Here is a 17544-nt window from a genome sequence, read left to right on the forward strand (position 1 = left end):
ATAAGGCGCTCTGGATTAACTCCCTCCATATTAATCAACTTTATATTAAGTGCATGGTTACATCAAGGTTGAATGTTTACTATTAATCATTTGCCCAAATGAAATCTTATAACTATCATCATTGGGCTTAAAATTGAGTGGCAATGATAAAGGTCATCATTATAATTCTGGTCAATACTTAATGCAACTGTAATCAAGATTTGCAAGCAAGAATGGTCAGTTTATTTATAAGTTTTTGAACACAAATTATATGAAAAGAATTATTTTAATGAAAAATATTACCTTACTTATATGATATACCAATTTACCTAATTATGATAGACATTGATCTTTAATGAATTTCTGTTATGCTTTTAATATTATGTATATGTAGATATAATCTGCATTAGTACTGTTATTCTGATATTAAAATTCATCCTAAATGTCAGTGTTGGGTGATGTGAGAAAGATCATATTATTGATAAATTTATATCGGTTGAATCCCAGCACTTCAAATTTCAACCAATCACAAAAACTACATTTTCTATAGTTTGTGTGTAGTTACCTAATGTTGAGTTGGGCCAGAGGTAAAACTAGGAGGGTAATGTAATTGAATACCCTTTTCTAATATTTTTGTACAGAGACTAACCTGCAACATTTGGTGTAAGTGGTGCGGGATCCTGGTATCTTCTATGTGCCCTTTGCTATTGTCATCATAGTTCTGGTAAAAGTTTATTATCATCTTCCAGTGGTATTCAAAGTCCTCTAAGCGGGTGGCTGGAGGTGCCAGCTAGATTGAAAAATAACATAGTACAGGTTTAAATTAATAAGATAATATAATTGCGTGAACATTTTTTAACGTAAATGGGTCAGCAAAAACTATGCACTGAGACGAATTAAACCCACTTACTATGCAAATTTAGGCTTTAATATGGTAAACAAAGCTTTAAGGTATTTGTCTTGGAATTCTAAACGTAAACTACTCCGACCTTCATTAGAATTATAATGCCGACTTATTTTATTACTTACGACGTCTGCTGCCGATTGCAGGACATCGGAAAACCTGCTTAACATCTTACTAAACAATTATCACGCTAGAGGATTACTGTTATAAGATTGCACATTGAACACAGCCACGCTACAATTCTCACTTGCAAGCATCCCAATTAAATTGTTTTTCGGTAATGCTCATTGTAAACACTGAAAACCCCTGAAAAACTGCAATGTATATTGTGCAGAATCGGGACAAATAGCTATCGACAAGATAGATTTTGCGTAAATGTCATTTACATCGATAATATGAATAATATCGATATCACGTTGTGACTGCAACATGCGATTTATCGACTATCGAATTTTTCTATTTGAGCCATGAAAATAAACGCTTTGAAATAGTACTATGAACACTGTTCTGTCGTTTACTTTAAAGTCTTTCAACTGTCAATGTCAGTGTCAAATTTGTTATGATGGACCTTGTGGATTGTGCGGTGATGCGAAGACTTATATTTTGTTAAAATAAAATTTTCGCTATGATTTTATTATTAATTTAATGCTATTTAACGACGGTCCTTGTAAAAATTGCATACAACCGTTAAAAAACAGGATTCGTAGTCCATAATATCAGCAACAAACTTGATATCAACAACAAAAGCTTCTACTTCCTAATTATTACTAGAACACTGTCTTTAATTTAGTTTTTAATAATGTCAGATGACGAGGTGATACGTTTCGAGATCACTGATTATGATTTAGACAACGAATTTAATCCAAATAGAAGAGGAAGGGCCAAGAAGGAACATCAAATTTATGGTTAGAGAATTACTTATTTCACAATTATATGTAATCTGTTTTGTTTATTTAGGTTGCTACTAGTATTGTAATAATATATCTCTTACATTTGTTTTCATTGTTATGCAGTTTGTAGATAATACTTTTGTAATTAGGAAACTCATAACATTTTTAGTGAACTAGACATTTACTTGACTGTTAATAGGTTAATTAATACCTTAACATTATAATTGAAATTCCAGGTGTATGGGCTAAAGACAGTGATGAAGATGACAACGAAGACAATGTGCGGCAGAGAAGCCGCAAGCAGAAAGACTATGCCGCTCCCATCGGGTTTGTGGCGGGGGGTGTGCAGCAGGCAGGGAAAAAGAAGGAGGCTAAACAAGGTAATTTGTTATACCATGGTTCAGCAGAAATTTTACAAAGTATTTTCAGTTAAAAGAGTACCATTTACTTTTTTTTAAACCATCAACTTTTGGGTTATTTCTACTCAGAATCTTAGTAACCTCACTACCTACTCAGAACTAACGATTTAAAAAGGAAAAAACCGGGCAAGTGCGAGTCGGACTCGCACACGAAGGGTTCCGTACCATTATCTATAAAAAAAACGGTCACCCATCCAAGTACTGACCCCGCCCGACGTTGCTTAACTTCGGTCAAAAATCAGGTTTGTTGTATGGGAGCCCCGCTTAAATCTTTATGTTATTCTGTTTTTAGTATCTGTTGTTATAGCGGCAACAGAAATACATCATCTGAGAAAATTTCAGCTGTCTAGCTATCACAGATCACGAGATACAGCCTGGTGACAGACGGACGGACTGAGGGATGGACGGACAGCAGAGTCTTAGTAATAGGGTCCCGTTTTACCCTTTGGGTACGGAACCCTACAAATGATTTCGGAATCAAAGATTCAGTTTTGTGACACATTTTTACTCACATTTAGTATACACACATTTTGTAGTCACAAAACTGACACACAGAATTTGTATGACAAATTGTGGGCCTTTTTTTCTTTGTATAAATCAATAGTTCTGACGTTTAGTTTAGAAATTTTAGTAGAAAGGTTTAGTTGAAATAACCCAAAAGTTGTTACTTTATCTAAAAAAAAGCAAATTGTACACTTTTTTCTGAAAACCCCCTGATAAGTATTAACAAACTTTATTTCTGTAATCAATGGAATAATCCTTCCTTGTGGGATTTTTTGGCCTGGCTTCATGTATTGAATACAGCTACCTATAAACCAAAGGGGTCAATTAAATGTAGATTGAACATGACTGCTATAGTTCCAGAGAAGCATCCATTTAAACTATAGAGTTACTTTAGCCTCTTATTGTTTATTTTTTTCCAGAGATAGAACCAGCAGAAAAATCATCCAGGCCAACCATAGTTGACAGCTCCGATGAGGAGTCCGCAGTGACCCAACCGGATGAGTCAGAGACAGCAGGCATACGGAGACAGGGTCAGGGGATGCGCAGTGCTAATTTCGGCGGAAGTATGGGCACTTGGGAGAAACACACTAAGGGTATTGGAGCTAAGCTGCTCTTACAGGTATGTAATCTATTTATGACCCTAAATAGGGTTTAGGGCTGGCGAAAGCCAGTGAGTTGTAAAGGGTCGCGAGGTGAGAACAGTTAAATGGCTTACTTGAAAAGGGGTTTCTAATCAGAAAATTTAATAGGGTAGTAGTAGTAGTAGTAGTAATCACTTTATTGTACACAACACAGGTTTACAAAAATAAATTACAGTAATGGAAGTACAAAGGCGAACTTATCCCTATAAGGGATCTCTTCCAGCTAACCTTCGAGCTTCCAGCTTAGGGTTTGTGGGTATGTGGGGGTTATTAGTTGTTAGGTTAGGTATGTAGTTGCTTAAGTATAAGGTAGAATCTGGAAATTTGAAATTCAGTCGTTCTTTGAGAGATCCATATATAAAAACACATATGTGTGTAAGTTAAAATGTTGTAAAGCTCCATTAAAAAGGATTTTTTTTATTCAAACCCTAAGGGCGTGAAAAGCAAGTACGAGTTTCACATTGTATACTGATCGTAATAATATTTCAACACCTAGAGCTCTTTATTTCAATCCAATCTATCCACCAAAAGTTCACCTTCGAAAAACATCACAAGTTTTGATGTAACTTCATTTATTTCATAAGAAATTATAATTCGGCGCGTCATCGAACCTTTTTGAAGAGGTCTTTGGCGGTCAAAAGTTGATATATATTTGAAGATTATCTTGAACATTATGTAATCTGGTTTCAGATGGGTTACCAACCCGGGCGCGGTCTGGGCAAAGACCTGCAGGGCATATCGGCGCCCGTCGAAGCCACAGTGAGAAAAGGGCGAGGTGCCATAGGCGCCTATGGTCCCGAGAAAGCAGCTGTAAGTATCTGATGATTGTATTCATAGACTTGCCTAAAACCAAATTAGAATATGATATCTCAGTTCAATTTACTCTAAATTTCGTAAAATAAATATCCATTAATATTTCAGCAAAAAGCGAAGAGAGAGGAAGAACGCCGTCTGAAAGAGAAGGAAGATGAGAAGGGCCCAGAGAAGTCATACCACTGGAAGAAATCCCACAAGGGCCGGTACTTCTACCGAGACTCCAATGACGTCATACAGGAAGGAAAACCCACCGTGCACACTATCAGCAGGTACTCATTCACTATTCGTTTTCATTTATCCATAAAATTAAAGAGCCAAGTCGGACTCGCGCACGATGGATTCTGTACCATTACGCAAAAAACGGCAAAACAATCACTTTTGATGTACGGGAGGCCCACTTAAATATTGATTATATTCTGTTTTGTTCTTCAATTTAATCATTAGGTTTTTATTTACCTAATAAACATTACAATTAAAATGTTTAAATTATACATAAAAATAAAAAAACTCTAAAAATAATTAAAATAAAACTTAACCTACACTAAGCTTAAAATAACCCACCCTGCATCGTACCTGGCTCAAAGGTCCCCATAATGCCTGCAGCATTCCCCCGCTGAACTGCTATGGAGACCTGTTGAACCAAGTACGACCCAGAGCGAGGATCCCCACCTCTCTCCCGCAAACGCCGGCCTATATCCCCAAAAAGTCGGCGAGCTTCCACTCCCCACGGCCCCGCTGTCTCTAGTGCTACCGGCACAAAATCGTAAGCAGATGCCAGTGCGGAGTATTTAACGTGCTTTTGCTTGGCAGCAGTCTCCGCTGCCGAACCAGCACAACGCATGGTCTGCCCCAAATGGGATGCAGCGAACGTGCTCACGCAAGTTGCATCCCACAAGAGACAGCGTCCTCTCCGCCACGGAACCAACGTAAGGCCGTCCGGCCTCTTCCCATCCGTGCGACTGAGACCCGGCGGCTCCAACACACAGGGAATGTTTGCCGAAACCATGGCCCTCCGCACAATCTCATTTATAGAGTGGTGTCTCGGAAAACGGCCAGCGCATCGTCGGCAACTCAGGCCATGATGCCCGTTCTCCGCCACCCATGCTCCGCAGCCACAGCGGTGAGGCTCACACACTTTTGCCCCCAATCTGAGTGCCACAGCTATTCTCAGCGAGTCATTGTCTAGCATGGTACCCAGTTGAGGTGAGGGCAATGCATGGAGCCACGCCCCTGATTCTGGCTCCGCGATGGCCTTGAGACGCGCCAGATCTGCTCCCGAGGCACCAGACACCAATGAGCTGTATACGTGTTTGCTCCACACGTCGTCCCATTCCCGCTGAACGGCAGGGTTTTGAGGCCGCAAATCGCCCGGGACTGTGACCGACCATCTTGCCAGCGCTTCAGCAACGAATGGGACCGGGGAATTGCCACCATTCAAAGAAAAAATGCGAGTGACAAGACCCTCAGCTCCAAACGAAGACGCAAGAAACGCCACTAGTCCCACATCCTCCACGCGACGAATCCCCAAACCACCGTACCGAACAGGGAGTGTCGCCTGAACCCACTGTGCTTCACTGAGCTCCACGTTCAGAACCAGCTCCAAGGTCAACTTCAGCTGTCCATCTAACTCCCTCGCGTCGTCGACAAAAAGCCACGACGGCGACGTCCGTAAAATATAAGTCATCCGCGGAGTGGCAAAACAATTTCGCAACAATGTTAAAGCGACATGGGACGACAGATTTCCTAAGTGACCCCGCACTGCTTCAAGAGCCTCTTTTTTAGTCTGCAGAGCCGCACTGACCCCATCAGGAAATATTGGCGCCCCCAGCAAAGAAAGAGAAGCTTTATTGACCTTCTTAATACCTGGTAGCTGTTGTTAGTATTTGTTGTTGTATAGTAATACATCACCTGAAAATTTCTACGTACTGCGTAGCTATCACGGTTCATGAGATACAGCCTGGTGACAGACAGACAGACGGACAGACATACACACGGACAGTGGAGTGTTAGTATGTAATAGGGTCCCATTTTTACCCTTTGGGTGCGGAACCCTAAAAAGATAGTATTAAAATTATACATATATACATATATCATTCGAGATTAGACTTTATTCATATAGAGTATGTTAGAAAATTGTGTAGCTACTGGAAGAAGCCTCACAAAGGATACTGTAGGATTTTGTGCTGAAAAGACTACATTAGGAATTGCGGTCCAATAATTTATTATATAGCATACAGATTGTTTTCCTTCGCATTTTCTCGGAAACTTTCGTATTTGTAAAGCTACTTCAATCAACCTCAGTACTTTTTGTACCGAGACTGACTGAAATACCAAGACACGTTCGTAAATTTCCGTGAAAATACGAAGTAAAATAATTATGCATTACATCTGTACAACACCTTTTTTAAGGACTTTGTTTTCATAGTCATATTTCTTTTGCAGTAGCGAGCTGTCTCGAGTACCTGTAATCGACATGACGGGCAAAGAGAAGCGAGTGCTAAGCGGGTACCACGCGCTTCGAGCGGTGGCGCCACGCTTCGAGCACGAGCCGCGACGAAAGTGCACCAATTTCTCCGCCCCACAGCTGGTGCATAACCTGGAGGTTATGGTGGAGTGTTGTGAACAGGTTAGTGAGGGACATGTAGTTAGAGTGGGACATATAAACAGGTCAGTAGATGACATGTACAAAGAGAAGCGAGTGCTAAGCGGGTACCACGCGCTTCGAGCGGTGACGCCGCGCTTCGAGCACGAGCCGCGACGAAAGTGCACTAATTTCTCCGCCCCAAAGCTGGTGCATAACCTGGAGCTGATGATGGAGTGTTGTGAACAGGTTGGTATAACACAATACAATACGAATTCTCTTTATCGCACAACCTCAAAATATTCAAAGAACGCATATAATAAATAAAGAGAGAGGTAAACAACAGGCAGGCGGCAGCCTTATCGCTAAAGAGCGATCTCTTCCCGAAAACTTTCGTTACTAGTACTTACAATGCGTTTACATTTGATATACGTACCTTGTTTCTACCTATAATATAAAAATATAAGTATGTGTTTGTAATAATAATTTTACGGCGAGACAATGAAAACGGATTATGAATGCCTGGGTCTTATCCGGCGGTATTATCCTTCCTTACATTATAAATACCCCACTATAAATGCAACGCAGTAACTTCAAACCCAACTTCACCCAAGAATAGTCTTTAAGTCTAAGACAAAAAGTATCAAATTAAATTAATCTATTTTTTCCCAGGATATAATCCAGAACGCTCGCGAGCTCCAACAGGCGGAGGACGAGATCGTGGTTCTCGAGCGAGACCTGAAAGAGTGCGACGACAAACTTCAAGAGCAGGATGAGATTATCGACAAAGTGCGAGATATCAGGGAGAGAGTGGCGAAGCTTAGCGAACCGGACCTCTCGCTTGAGAGGGCGTATGAGGTCGTCTCGGATCTGAAGGTGAGAAATATTTTATGTTAAGGTTTTTTACGGGGGTTTGTTTATTTATTTGGAGCACTGCTGGGCAAAGGCCTGCCCCCAATTTCTCTACAGATCTCTGTCCAGTGCTGTGTCTGGCCACTCCTTCAAGAAGGAGTCCGTTATACTGTTATATAGTTATACGGGTTTACTTACTTATTTTTATGGCGTTATTCATAAACGTACGTCAAAAATAACAAACCTTCGATAATCGTATGTCCTTATCCGTCATTTTGACAGTTCCGTCTGCTAAAAAGAGACAATATTTAACAGAGGTTGGTAAGTTTTATGGTAGTTCTAATACTTCTAATTTGAAAACAAGATGTTATGGCCTGAAGTGAGACCATAGCTCTCAAGCGAATTCCTATTCTAAAGAATAATTTTGAATTAAAACAACCATGTATTTTAATATTTGTATGTAATATAATTTTAAATCGCAGGAATCTTACCCGCTCGAATACGACATGTTCGGCATCGGCGCCATCGCGGGCAACATCGTCAGTCCCTTATTCAGTGCTCTAATGGCACAGTGGGACCCTCTCAAAGCGCCCGCTGAACCTGTCCCAGTATTCCTCAAATGGCGTCAGTTGCTAAGCGAAGAGGCTTATAACAGTCTGCTCTGGCAACATTACGCTCCTGCACTTAAGTCTGCTGCCGCGTAAGTATAATGCACACATTTTACGCTAGATGGCGGTGATCGAACGATTGAATTGCGCTACTGATGTTTTATAAAATGTTCTTGAAACTCATCTGTCACAGCCTTAGAGGATATAACCAACGGAGACGCCATGTCTAAAATTTTCGGTACAAAATAGTCTGCCGTTTTTTGCGGGGGAGGGGCACATAAAATTTATAGGTACGTCATGTCAGATAAACGTCAGTCCATACATATGGTTGACATGTGGTTGACCCTTGGCCGCCTATTTTCGACAGAGGGGAACGCCTGTTAATGGCGGCTCCATTGTTAATTATTCCGAGGTCACAGTAGCCATACGCGTCACGCCGCTAGCAAAAGTTGAGGTGGTTTCCGGAATATGAATTTCATTGTCCTTTTCAGAGTATGGAACCCGCGCATCCCTGAGTCCATGCTGGCTTCCCTAACGGAGTGGTCCCAGGCCTGTCCTCCTTGGCTGTCAGCGTCTGTAGCCGCCAACGTTGTGGCCCCACGGTTACTGGAGGCCGTGCGAGGCTGGGACCCCACGCACGATACGCAGCCGCTGCATCATTGGGTGCTGCCGTGGCATCCTCTTGCTGGTGAGTACTACATCCTCTAGCTTATACAGATTTATGCTGGCTTCACTAATGGAGGGGCTAATGCGGCTATCAGCGTCCGGGGCCGCCGACGTAGGGGCCCCACGGTTATTGGTGTAGGCCTTGCTCATCAACATTAACCATTATATTTTATCACGCACACTCCTCTATCTGTATACCAGGATGCCATCAAATAATGATTGTGATTAAGTTTAAAAGAAATATATAAAGTAAAACGTTGTATGTGGTGCCGTGACCAGGATACATTTAATAAATAGTATTATCTAAGGCGTTTATAAAGTTTAATCATTGTTTTTTAAACTTTCCTTTATCCTGGATGCATCTGCTCCTGCTTCGAAACTGTATCTTCACTTTGGAGGCTTGGATCTCCACGAAAATTGTCAGAACTGTAACAGAAGTTTTGTTTCCCAGGGTCCGCGTTAGCGACCGCCGTGTACCCGCTGATCCGGTCGCGGCTGGCGGCGGCGCTGGCGGCGTGGCACCCGGCGGACGGCTCGGCGCGGCCGCTGCTGGCGGCGTGGCGCGGCGCGTGGGGCGCGGCGCTGACGGCCATGCTGCACCACCACATCGTGCCCAAGCTGGAGCACTGCCTGCAGCACGCACCCGTGCACCTCGTCGGACAGGAGAACAGTAAGAATGCCTACTTTTACTTTCGTTACAGTAGTGACCCGTGTAGAAAACTTAGCTATACCAGGCGTGGCTCACTCCGCGATTTCGTCGCTTTGCTACAGGTAGCTAAAAGTACATCCGTTCGGCCCCAATTTTGGGGTTTGCCATAAGCCGCGCGTGGCGCTGTCGCCACCTAGCGGCCATATCTGTGCTGATCGTAACAGACGCGTTTTGTTAGAAAGTGAGTCTTCTGTACCTAGTACTATTATTTATTCTGTGGCTATAGTTAGGTATTGTGACATTTGTGACTAGTGATCCAAAAGACTCGAGCCTCTGGAGCTCTATTTTTTAGGGCTCGCCTCATCTCTTGACGCCTAAAAGGCTAAAAGCCTATTTAGCTCTTTAGCCTCCGAGCCTAGTTCTATTTAAGAGCCTAGACTCTTGGGGCTAATAACCTTATTAAACCCCTAAAAAAAGCCTATTTAGCTCTTTAGCCCCAAGCCTTAATAAGGTTATTAGCCCCAAGAGTCTAGGATCTTAAATAGAACTAGGCTCGGGGGCTAAAGAGCTAAATAGGCTTTTAGCCTTTTAGGCGTCAAGAAATGAGGCGAGCCCTAAAAAAAGAGCTAAAAGGCTCGAGTCCTTTGGATCACTATTTGTGACACAGACAGACGAACAGAGGAACAGATAAGCAGACAGTTTATCGAACGAGCGAGCGAAGCGAAGTGAAGTTCTTACATTCGACTTTGAACACACGGCTGGCTAGGGGCACGTCCCGGCATTTCGATGTTTTTAAGCTGAACTATCAGAGGATAGTTTGATACTCAATAACTTAAGTAAATTTGTTCTAATTTAAATGAAATTGGGTGAACGTATAGTTGAGGGCATTATATTTTAGTCATTAAATTTTGAGCAGGCTCGAACAAGAGGTTATTGAGCTAGAAGAGCTTAAAATGCTAAAAAGCCATTTGAGTGGTCTTGCTATTCTGGTCATTTTAATTGCAAGACAGTAAGGTCGAGTTTGGTATCAAATGAAAGTGCTCGGTTTGTTACACATTTATAATATTGTTTTTTTTAATTTAAGATTTTTTTTAAATGATGACAATTTTGGAATCCAAGATGACGCCCATGCACTATGTCATAAAAGTCGTCATGGATGTCGTTTTATAGGCTTTAGGGGGCGCAGATTTCGAAAATGATGACCATTTTGGATTCCAAAATGGCGACCATGCACTATGTCATAAAAGTCGTCATGGATGTCGTTTTATAGATTTTAGGGAGTGCAGATTTCGAAAATGATGTCAATTTTGGAATCCAAGATGGCGGCCATGCACTATGTCATAAAAGTCGTCATGGATGTCGTTTTATAGGTTTTAGGGGGCCCCGATTTCGAAAATGATGACCATTTTGGAATCCAAAATGGCGGCCATGCACTATGTCATAAAAGTAGTCATGGATGTCGTTTTATTGGTCATGGTCATCAATGTCATCATTTTAGAAATCTGCACACCGGTTTCAAATAAGGTATAGGTAGATACATCCTAGTAAGTCAACAACATCTATATCTACTATCGAAATGTACTTTTGATAGTAGTAGTACGAAATGTAATCTGAAAGGAATCAAGTAATATATTCCTGTAACGAGGAATCGACATTGATTCCAATTACTAGTAATTGTAATATTCGAAAAATTTATTCCTGATTCCTCAAGTGGAATTGTACTTAGTAATTCGGTATTGTTAGATTACAAAGTAATCTGGGAATGGGTAATCAGATTACAAAGTAATTTCAAGTAATCGTGGAATCAGGAATAATTTACGAAATGCCCATCTCGGACTAAGTAGCACTGCATTCAATTGATCTTTTTGGCGAACCGCGAGTTCACAGTTCGGGGCGAACTACTAGTTAATAGTTTGATTGATGTGCAGCGGCGTGGCTGTGGTGCGTGGACTGGCTGGAGCTGCTGGGAGCAGCCACGCTGGGCGCGGTGGCGGCGCGCGCGCTGCTGCCGCGCTGGCTGGGCGCGCTGGCCGCCTGGCTCAACACCGCGCCCAAGCACGCGCAGGTGCTGCACAGCTACACGCAGTTTAAGGTCGGTAGCATTCCACATTTTTAATTTGTTGTAATTATTCCGTTAATAGATGGCGCAGCTGAACCCGAATCCGAAACCACAGGGCCTCCCGCGACCCACGTTCGAAGTGTTGCTTCCCTGTCACACAATGGAACTGAGACCTGCTTCGTTAACGCCATTTGGCATTAAGCTGGATATTGAAGGATCGCTATTTAACGAACTTGTCCATGTAAATTGGTACAGTACAGTGGCATGTTGCGGTGCCGCCATAAGAATAGAAGATGCACTGAAAATAACCAAAACAATATTCTTATGCCTTTAAACGAGCAATTCTTGTATTCGGAGATCTCTGAAACGGCTCTAACGATTTCCATTAAAGGCCATAGTCGGTTTTCTATAGTAAGTCGGCCCTTAAATCAATTTGATTCGGGTTTTTTTTGTGAGTACCTCTTATGGTGAAGGGTATTTTTGCTAAGTATCAACATCCTACTAGGCTACTAGTGACAGTTTTTGACTTATGATTTTATGATTTTTTTTCTTTAATGTATTGTTTTTCGGGATGTATTCAAGCGATTTGCTTAATTTTTTTGAATAGTGTTCTTTATTTAGGTATGCATCGATACTCAAAAAACGAATACCAGTTGTCATATAAAAAAAAGAAAAATGAAGTAAAAAATAAATAAAACATTTTTTTAATGTCGTTGTGAAGTAGTGACACCTCTAATTTTTTTTTCTAGTTGTAGGCCAGACATTGTCCTACTACTTGCCTAAATATCAAAATTTTCCAAACGGTACTTCCTGTCAAAAATTAGCAATGTGTGTGGTCAAGTTCTGTACTCAATCGGTGTTTTTCAATGACTTATACAAATATTAAGTTGTCATTGGCATTTTACTCTTAAATACGACAACCTGATAAGAAAACGCAAACATAATCGAAGAGTTTGTATACTACTGCAAGTGAGTTAGTTCCAACTTTGAACTAGTGAGCTGTTGTGAGATTTGAAGCTTAGGTTAAATTTAATTCCCTAGTGATCTTTTTGAGTTTTAAAGCCTTCCTAATCTTCCACAGAAAATCTTCCCCGAAGAAGTTCTAAAAGAGCCTGGCGTCCGCGACGCCTTCCGCAAGGCCCTCGACATGATGAACCGCAGCGCCGACATCGACTCCGTGGAGCCGCCCCCTCCCCCCCGCTTCACGTTCACTGCCGAAAAGGAATCCAGCAAGATTGCAGACGTTTTAGCGTCTACTACGCAGCAGAAGAGCTTTTCGGAGCTGCTCGAGTCAAGGTGTATAGAGAGAGGTAAAGATATAACAATATATTGTAAACAAAATAACTAACCCGCCTAAACCTCTAGAATCACTCTATTGATAGATGAAAACCGCCTGAAAATCCATTCAGTAGTTTTTTCGGTTTATCGCGAACATACATGCTCACAAACAGACAGACGCGGCGGGGGACTTTGTTTTATAAGGTGTAGTGAAAAGTGAAACCATCCTATTCCATCCAAACTCATATTTCATTTTTTCCTTGATTTGACCTCAGAAATACGTGGTTAAAATCTCTCGCATTCCTCGTGAGCACCTTGTATATCGACTTATCTCGGCACTCTCTTATCGGCTCGGGATATATCTGCTTGAGTTAGGGCCAGTTGCACCAAACACAATTAGCGGATTGGTCAACTGTAAAACGTGACATAGATTCCATAGAACCCCCCTCGCTTCACATTCACGGTGGAGAAGGAAACCTATCAGTATCACTTCTATCGACACTCACTAACCGGCTCAGACTAAATTGCCTCCTAAAAATGGGTACATATACATTGTATACTCGAGTAACATGCGCAGTGCACCCATAGATTCCGTAGATAACTTCTATAAATACATATTTATATTTCCTATCTGTTGCAGGTATAACATTCGTGCCGCTAGCGGGCAAGACGCGGGAAGGGCGTCCGCTGTACAAGATCGGCAACGACAGCATGCAGTGCTACGTCATACGGAACGTGATCATGTACTCCAAGGACAGCGGCCGCACCTTCGAGCCCGTCGGCCTGGACAGGCTGCTGGGTCTGGCTGAGGAATAGTGGGTCTAATCGAATCCCTATTAAAGGAGTGTACAGGTTTCTAAATGGTCGGCAACGCGCATGTAACATCTCCGGGGTTGCAGGCGTCCATAGGCTGCGGTGACTGCTTACCATCAGGCGGGCCGTATGCTTGTTTGCCACAGACGTGGTATTAAAAAATTAAAGAAATCTACAGGCCTAGCCAAGGTTACAATCGCTATCGCTTCGACAACGAAACGCTTTGTGTCTCTATCACTCTTCCATATTCCTGCGACAGTGACAGTTGCGTTTCGATCGCTACGGAGCGTAAGCGATTGGCATGTTGGCTACGCGGCCAGATAAGAAAAATATGACACATTAAAGGTCCATAATCCATAACGGATATGATGTACACTATAGGGTCTATAATCTATAGTATAGACTTACTACAACGTTGAAAAATTAAGTAACTTATTTAAAATTGCATAGTTTTTTAAGTGATAATAAAAAATAGTACTTTTATGTGGTGTTGTATTACTATTATTCATAGGTACTTTCTTTCCTTCAATTACCTCAGCGTGTTCTCACTAGTTTGTAGGTAAAAGGATAAATAATGAAAACAACCAAATGCAATACAAATTTAACTCAAACAATATTGGTAACAAAAAATTAACAAAGCGTCAGTGGAGTTATGATACTTATGAAGTTATACATATTTCCATATAATAAAAAAAAAACCTTTTTAAGTTTACTTAACAGTAGTAAAAAATGATCCTTAACTATAAAAATATAAATTCGATCATAAATGGCACTATGGATAATTAACTTGCCTTGAATAAATAACTGGAATTCGTTAATAGATAAATTCAAAAGAGGTAACAAAAAAATACTGAAATCAGAAGCGAAATTGTGACAAGCATTCTTAAAATTATAATTTTCGTGACTGTAAATTCATAAAAAGTACGTTTTAGTTTTGGAAATCTCTTATAAAATATACTTAATTCAAGGCAAGTAGGTATTTAAAATAGCACGTGATATTCAAAGTAAAGTTAGATAAAAATATTCGCAATTTTATATTTTCACTGGAAATCATGTAGTTTCATGTAAAAATGCATATAACAATTGTTAAGTACTAAAATTCGATAACAAATCGATACGCATAGTGGAGTAAAAATATTCTAAGAAATACGTACCTTGCCTACCTAGGGGCTGTCCATAAATTACGTCATCGATTTTTGACGATTTTTGACCCCCCCCCCCCCCATAATCATCCAAAAATCATGCTTCAAATGACCCCATTTCCTCCTACTTCATGCTACCGTCATCCGATGTCCAGACCCCCCCCCCCCCCTAATTTGAAATGACGTAATTTATTAATAGACCCCTAGCTAGTATATTTGTACACTGTAACGCTATCAGTGTAGCACCCCTGCATACATTTTAGCTAATTGTTTTGCTAACTTTACAAGTATTAGTAAGTTGTGCCATAACTCAGTCTAAACATTGGTGTGTTAATATTTAACTAGGCAACATATAGGCCATAGATATGAGCGCCGCGCCGGCGCGCCGCCGCCGCCGACAAAATTTTCGCGCCGCCGCCGCCGACGCTGCGCTATCGGCGTGGCATCGGCGTGACCTTGTTAGATACTACTATTTTCAGAATCAGATAATATATATTTTATCTAGTTTAGATCTTTAACGGGGCCAGTCTGAATAGCTTATAGACATTAAAAGGTATTTTAGGTCCATATAATTCAAAGATATCGATGGTAAATTCAAACTTTTCTGTTTGGTAACCGCGCTACTAGTGTTAGGGCAACGAAATGACTAATTTTGCCAGCTGGCTAGCTCATCCGTCATTCACCGCTAATTTAACCATTGCAAACATGGTTGAATGTCTTAAAAAGGTGTAAAAGGGGGTTCATTTCAGATATTAAGTGTTTTCACGCCCAAAGGTGGCCGTTGGCTTCGCACGGAAGGCATCGGAAACGGAATCGGGTCTCATTCAAGCTTGGCCATTGTTCAAATTTCAAGCGTTGCTCCCTCGTAGCCCAATCTTTGGCCTCGCATCGCTCGCATAGAAGTAAGCCGCTATCTGAACCTCCAAGTTTTCGACCCTGTTTGGAGCCTAACTTTAGGCCTCGCTTTTAAAATGCTTGGTCATTGGTTCTTCTCCGATCTTAGCTCCACTGCAGCACAGCCTTTGGCCTCGTACAAATGCACCTGCAGGAAAGCTCCAGGTCTTTAACACTATGGCCTCGGTCTTTATCGGCCTTCGGACTTGCTTACACTGGACCAATAGTTCAATTCCAGCTTTGCTCTCTTGCAGCTTGTCCTTCGGCCTCGCAAAGAAGCGCGCCGTAGTCGGCGCTCCGCGCATTCGGCCTTCAGCCAAGCTCACACTGGAGTTCAATTCTAAGCTGTAAGCTTACCTGCAACTCAGCATCTAGCCTCTCATGGGAAGGCGTCGGAATCAGGTCTTCGGTGTTAGGTGGAGCTCGGCCTTTTTGACATTAATCGGTTTGTTGGGTCGATATTGGTTCATGACGGAGTTTGATTTTCCTCACTTCGGCTCTTTGGACTGTCGACCAGACGTTTCCATGATACAGTCAATCCGCTACTTTTTACTTAGTACAAAAGATAAGGGCCACGGAAAGATCTTCCGGCCAGGGCCTCGCCAAGATTAAGACCGCCTCTGATGATGCGCGCTATCGTTTATACTATATTAAAAAAACCGGACAAGTGTGAGTCGGACTCGCCCACCGAGGGTTCCGTACTTTTTAGTATTTGTTGTTATAGCGGCAACAGAAATACATCATCTGTGAAAATTTCAACTGTCTAGCTATCACGGTTCGTGAGATACAGCCTGGTGACAGACGGACGGACGGACGGACCGCGGAGTCTTAGTAATAGGGTCCCGTTTTACCCTTTGGGTACGGAACCCTAAAAATCGTACCTTTATTCAATAAATTTTGCTTGAAATTGAAAAATGCACTTATTTTATAACTTTCTTACAGAAAAAACATGTATTTTCGGTAAAATTTTGTTTTGATTTCTTTTTTCATTAATCAAACGTGTTTCAAGGCCACGCCGCCGATTCGCCGCCGCCGCCGACCGATTTTGACCGGCGCGCCGCCGCCGGCTAAATGCCTATCGGCGCTCATATCTAATAGGCCACAGATTATACATATAATAGTTCTTCATATGCATACAAATAGTATACGTTCGTGGAGATTTACCCCCTTATTCATAAACGCGCTACAAACCTCAATTAGCTAATAATCGTTTGTCCTTATCTGTCATTTTGACTTATGTATTTGTAAGAAAGAGATAAAACATAATTTAACTAAATCAGGCCCGTAAAGTTTTATGAATAAGGGGCTGTCCATAAATTACGTCATCGATTTTTGACGATTTTGGACCCCCCCTCCCCTATAATCATCCAAAAATCATGCTTCAAATGACCCCATTTCCTCCTACTTCATGCTACCGTCATCCGATGTCCAGACCCCCCCCCCCTAATTTGAAATGACGTAATTTATGAATAGCCCCTAAGGGGGTTAATCTTTATAAGTTTATAGTAAAGCTTATCTTCCTTTATTTGACCGAAGCGAAGCGAAGGTCTACGTTTTGACTCGGGCATTTTGCTTTCGTATGTCCGGATGTTCTCCTCTACAGGTCGCAATTCTTAACCGATTCTCGTGAAATTTTGTGACCGAATTTTATGACTAAATAAAATTTTTTTGTCAATCCGGTTTTTGGAAATTTTTAAAAATGGCGGAGTCGTGATACCTGGCGCCTAAACAAATAGTCGTATCGATATCATAAGACTTTTTTCTTTTTGAGACATGTTTACAGAGTTAATAGCAAAAAATGCAGAAAAAAATTATCGCTGGTTTAGGCGGTATTTAGATATTTAATTTT

At 41.5% G+C, this 17544-nt stretch overlaps 2 protein-coding genes across 2 annotated transcripts in view; one reads left to right on the plus strand and one right to left on the minus strand.

The window, feature by feature from the left end:
* LOC134789380 (FHF complex subunit HOOK interacting protein 2A-like) overlaps positions 1-1225 on the minus strand; it is a 257350-nt gene extending 256125 nt beyond the window's left edge. Inside the window, exons 1-2 of the mRNA XM_063760015.1 lie at positions 1009-1225; positions 629-769 (exon numbers count right to left, since the gene is read on the minus strand). Coding sequence (XP_063616085.1) covers positions 629-769; positions 1009-1053 — 186 coding nt within the window. The 5' untranslated portion in view covers positions 1054-1225. The remainder of the gene's footprint in view (positions 1-628; positions 770-1008) is intronic.
* A 213-nt stretch (positions 1226-1438) lies between these two features.
* Positions 1439-13662, plus strand: LOC134789422 (septin-interacting protein 1). Its single transcript, XM_063760031.1, has 13 exons — positions 1439-1788; positions 2010-2153; positions 3116-3315; positions 4028-4147; positions 4259-4422; positions 6596-6779; positions 7407-7610; positions 8069-8286; positions 8686-8882; positions 9312-9530; positions 11438-11601; positions 12650-12878; positions 13487-13662. The coding sequence occupies exons 1-13, from the start codon at positions 1683-1685 to the stop codon at positions 13660-13662; spliced, it is 2325 nt and encodes a 774-aa protein (XP_063616101.1). The 5' UTR covers positions 1439-1682.
* Positions 13663-17544: the final 3882 nt, after the last annotated feature.

This window comes from Cydia splendana, chromosome 1, assembly GCF_910591565.1.
Source record: "Cydia splendana chromosome 1, ilCydSple1.2, whole genome shotgun sequence".
NCBI lineage: Eukaryota > Metazoa > Arthropoda > Insecta > Lepidoptera > Tortricidae > Cydia > Cydia splendana.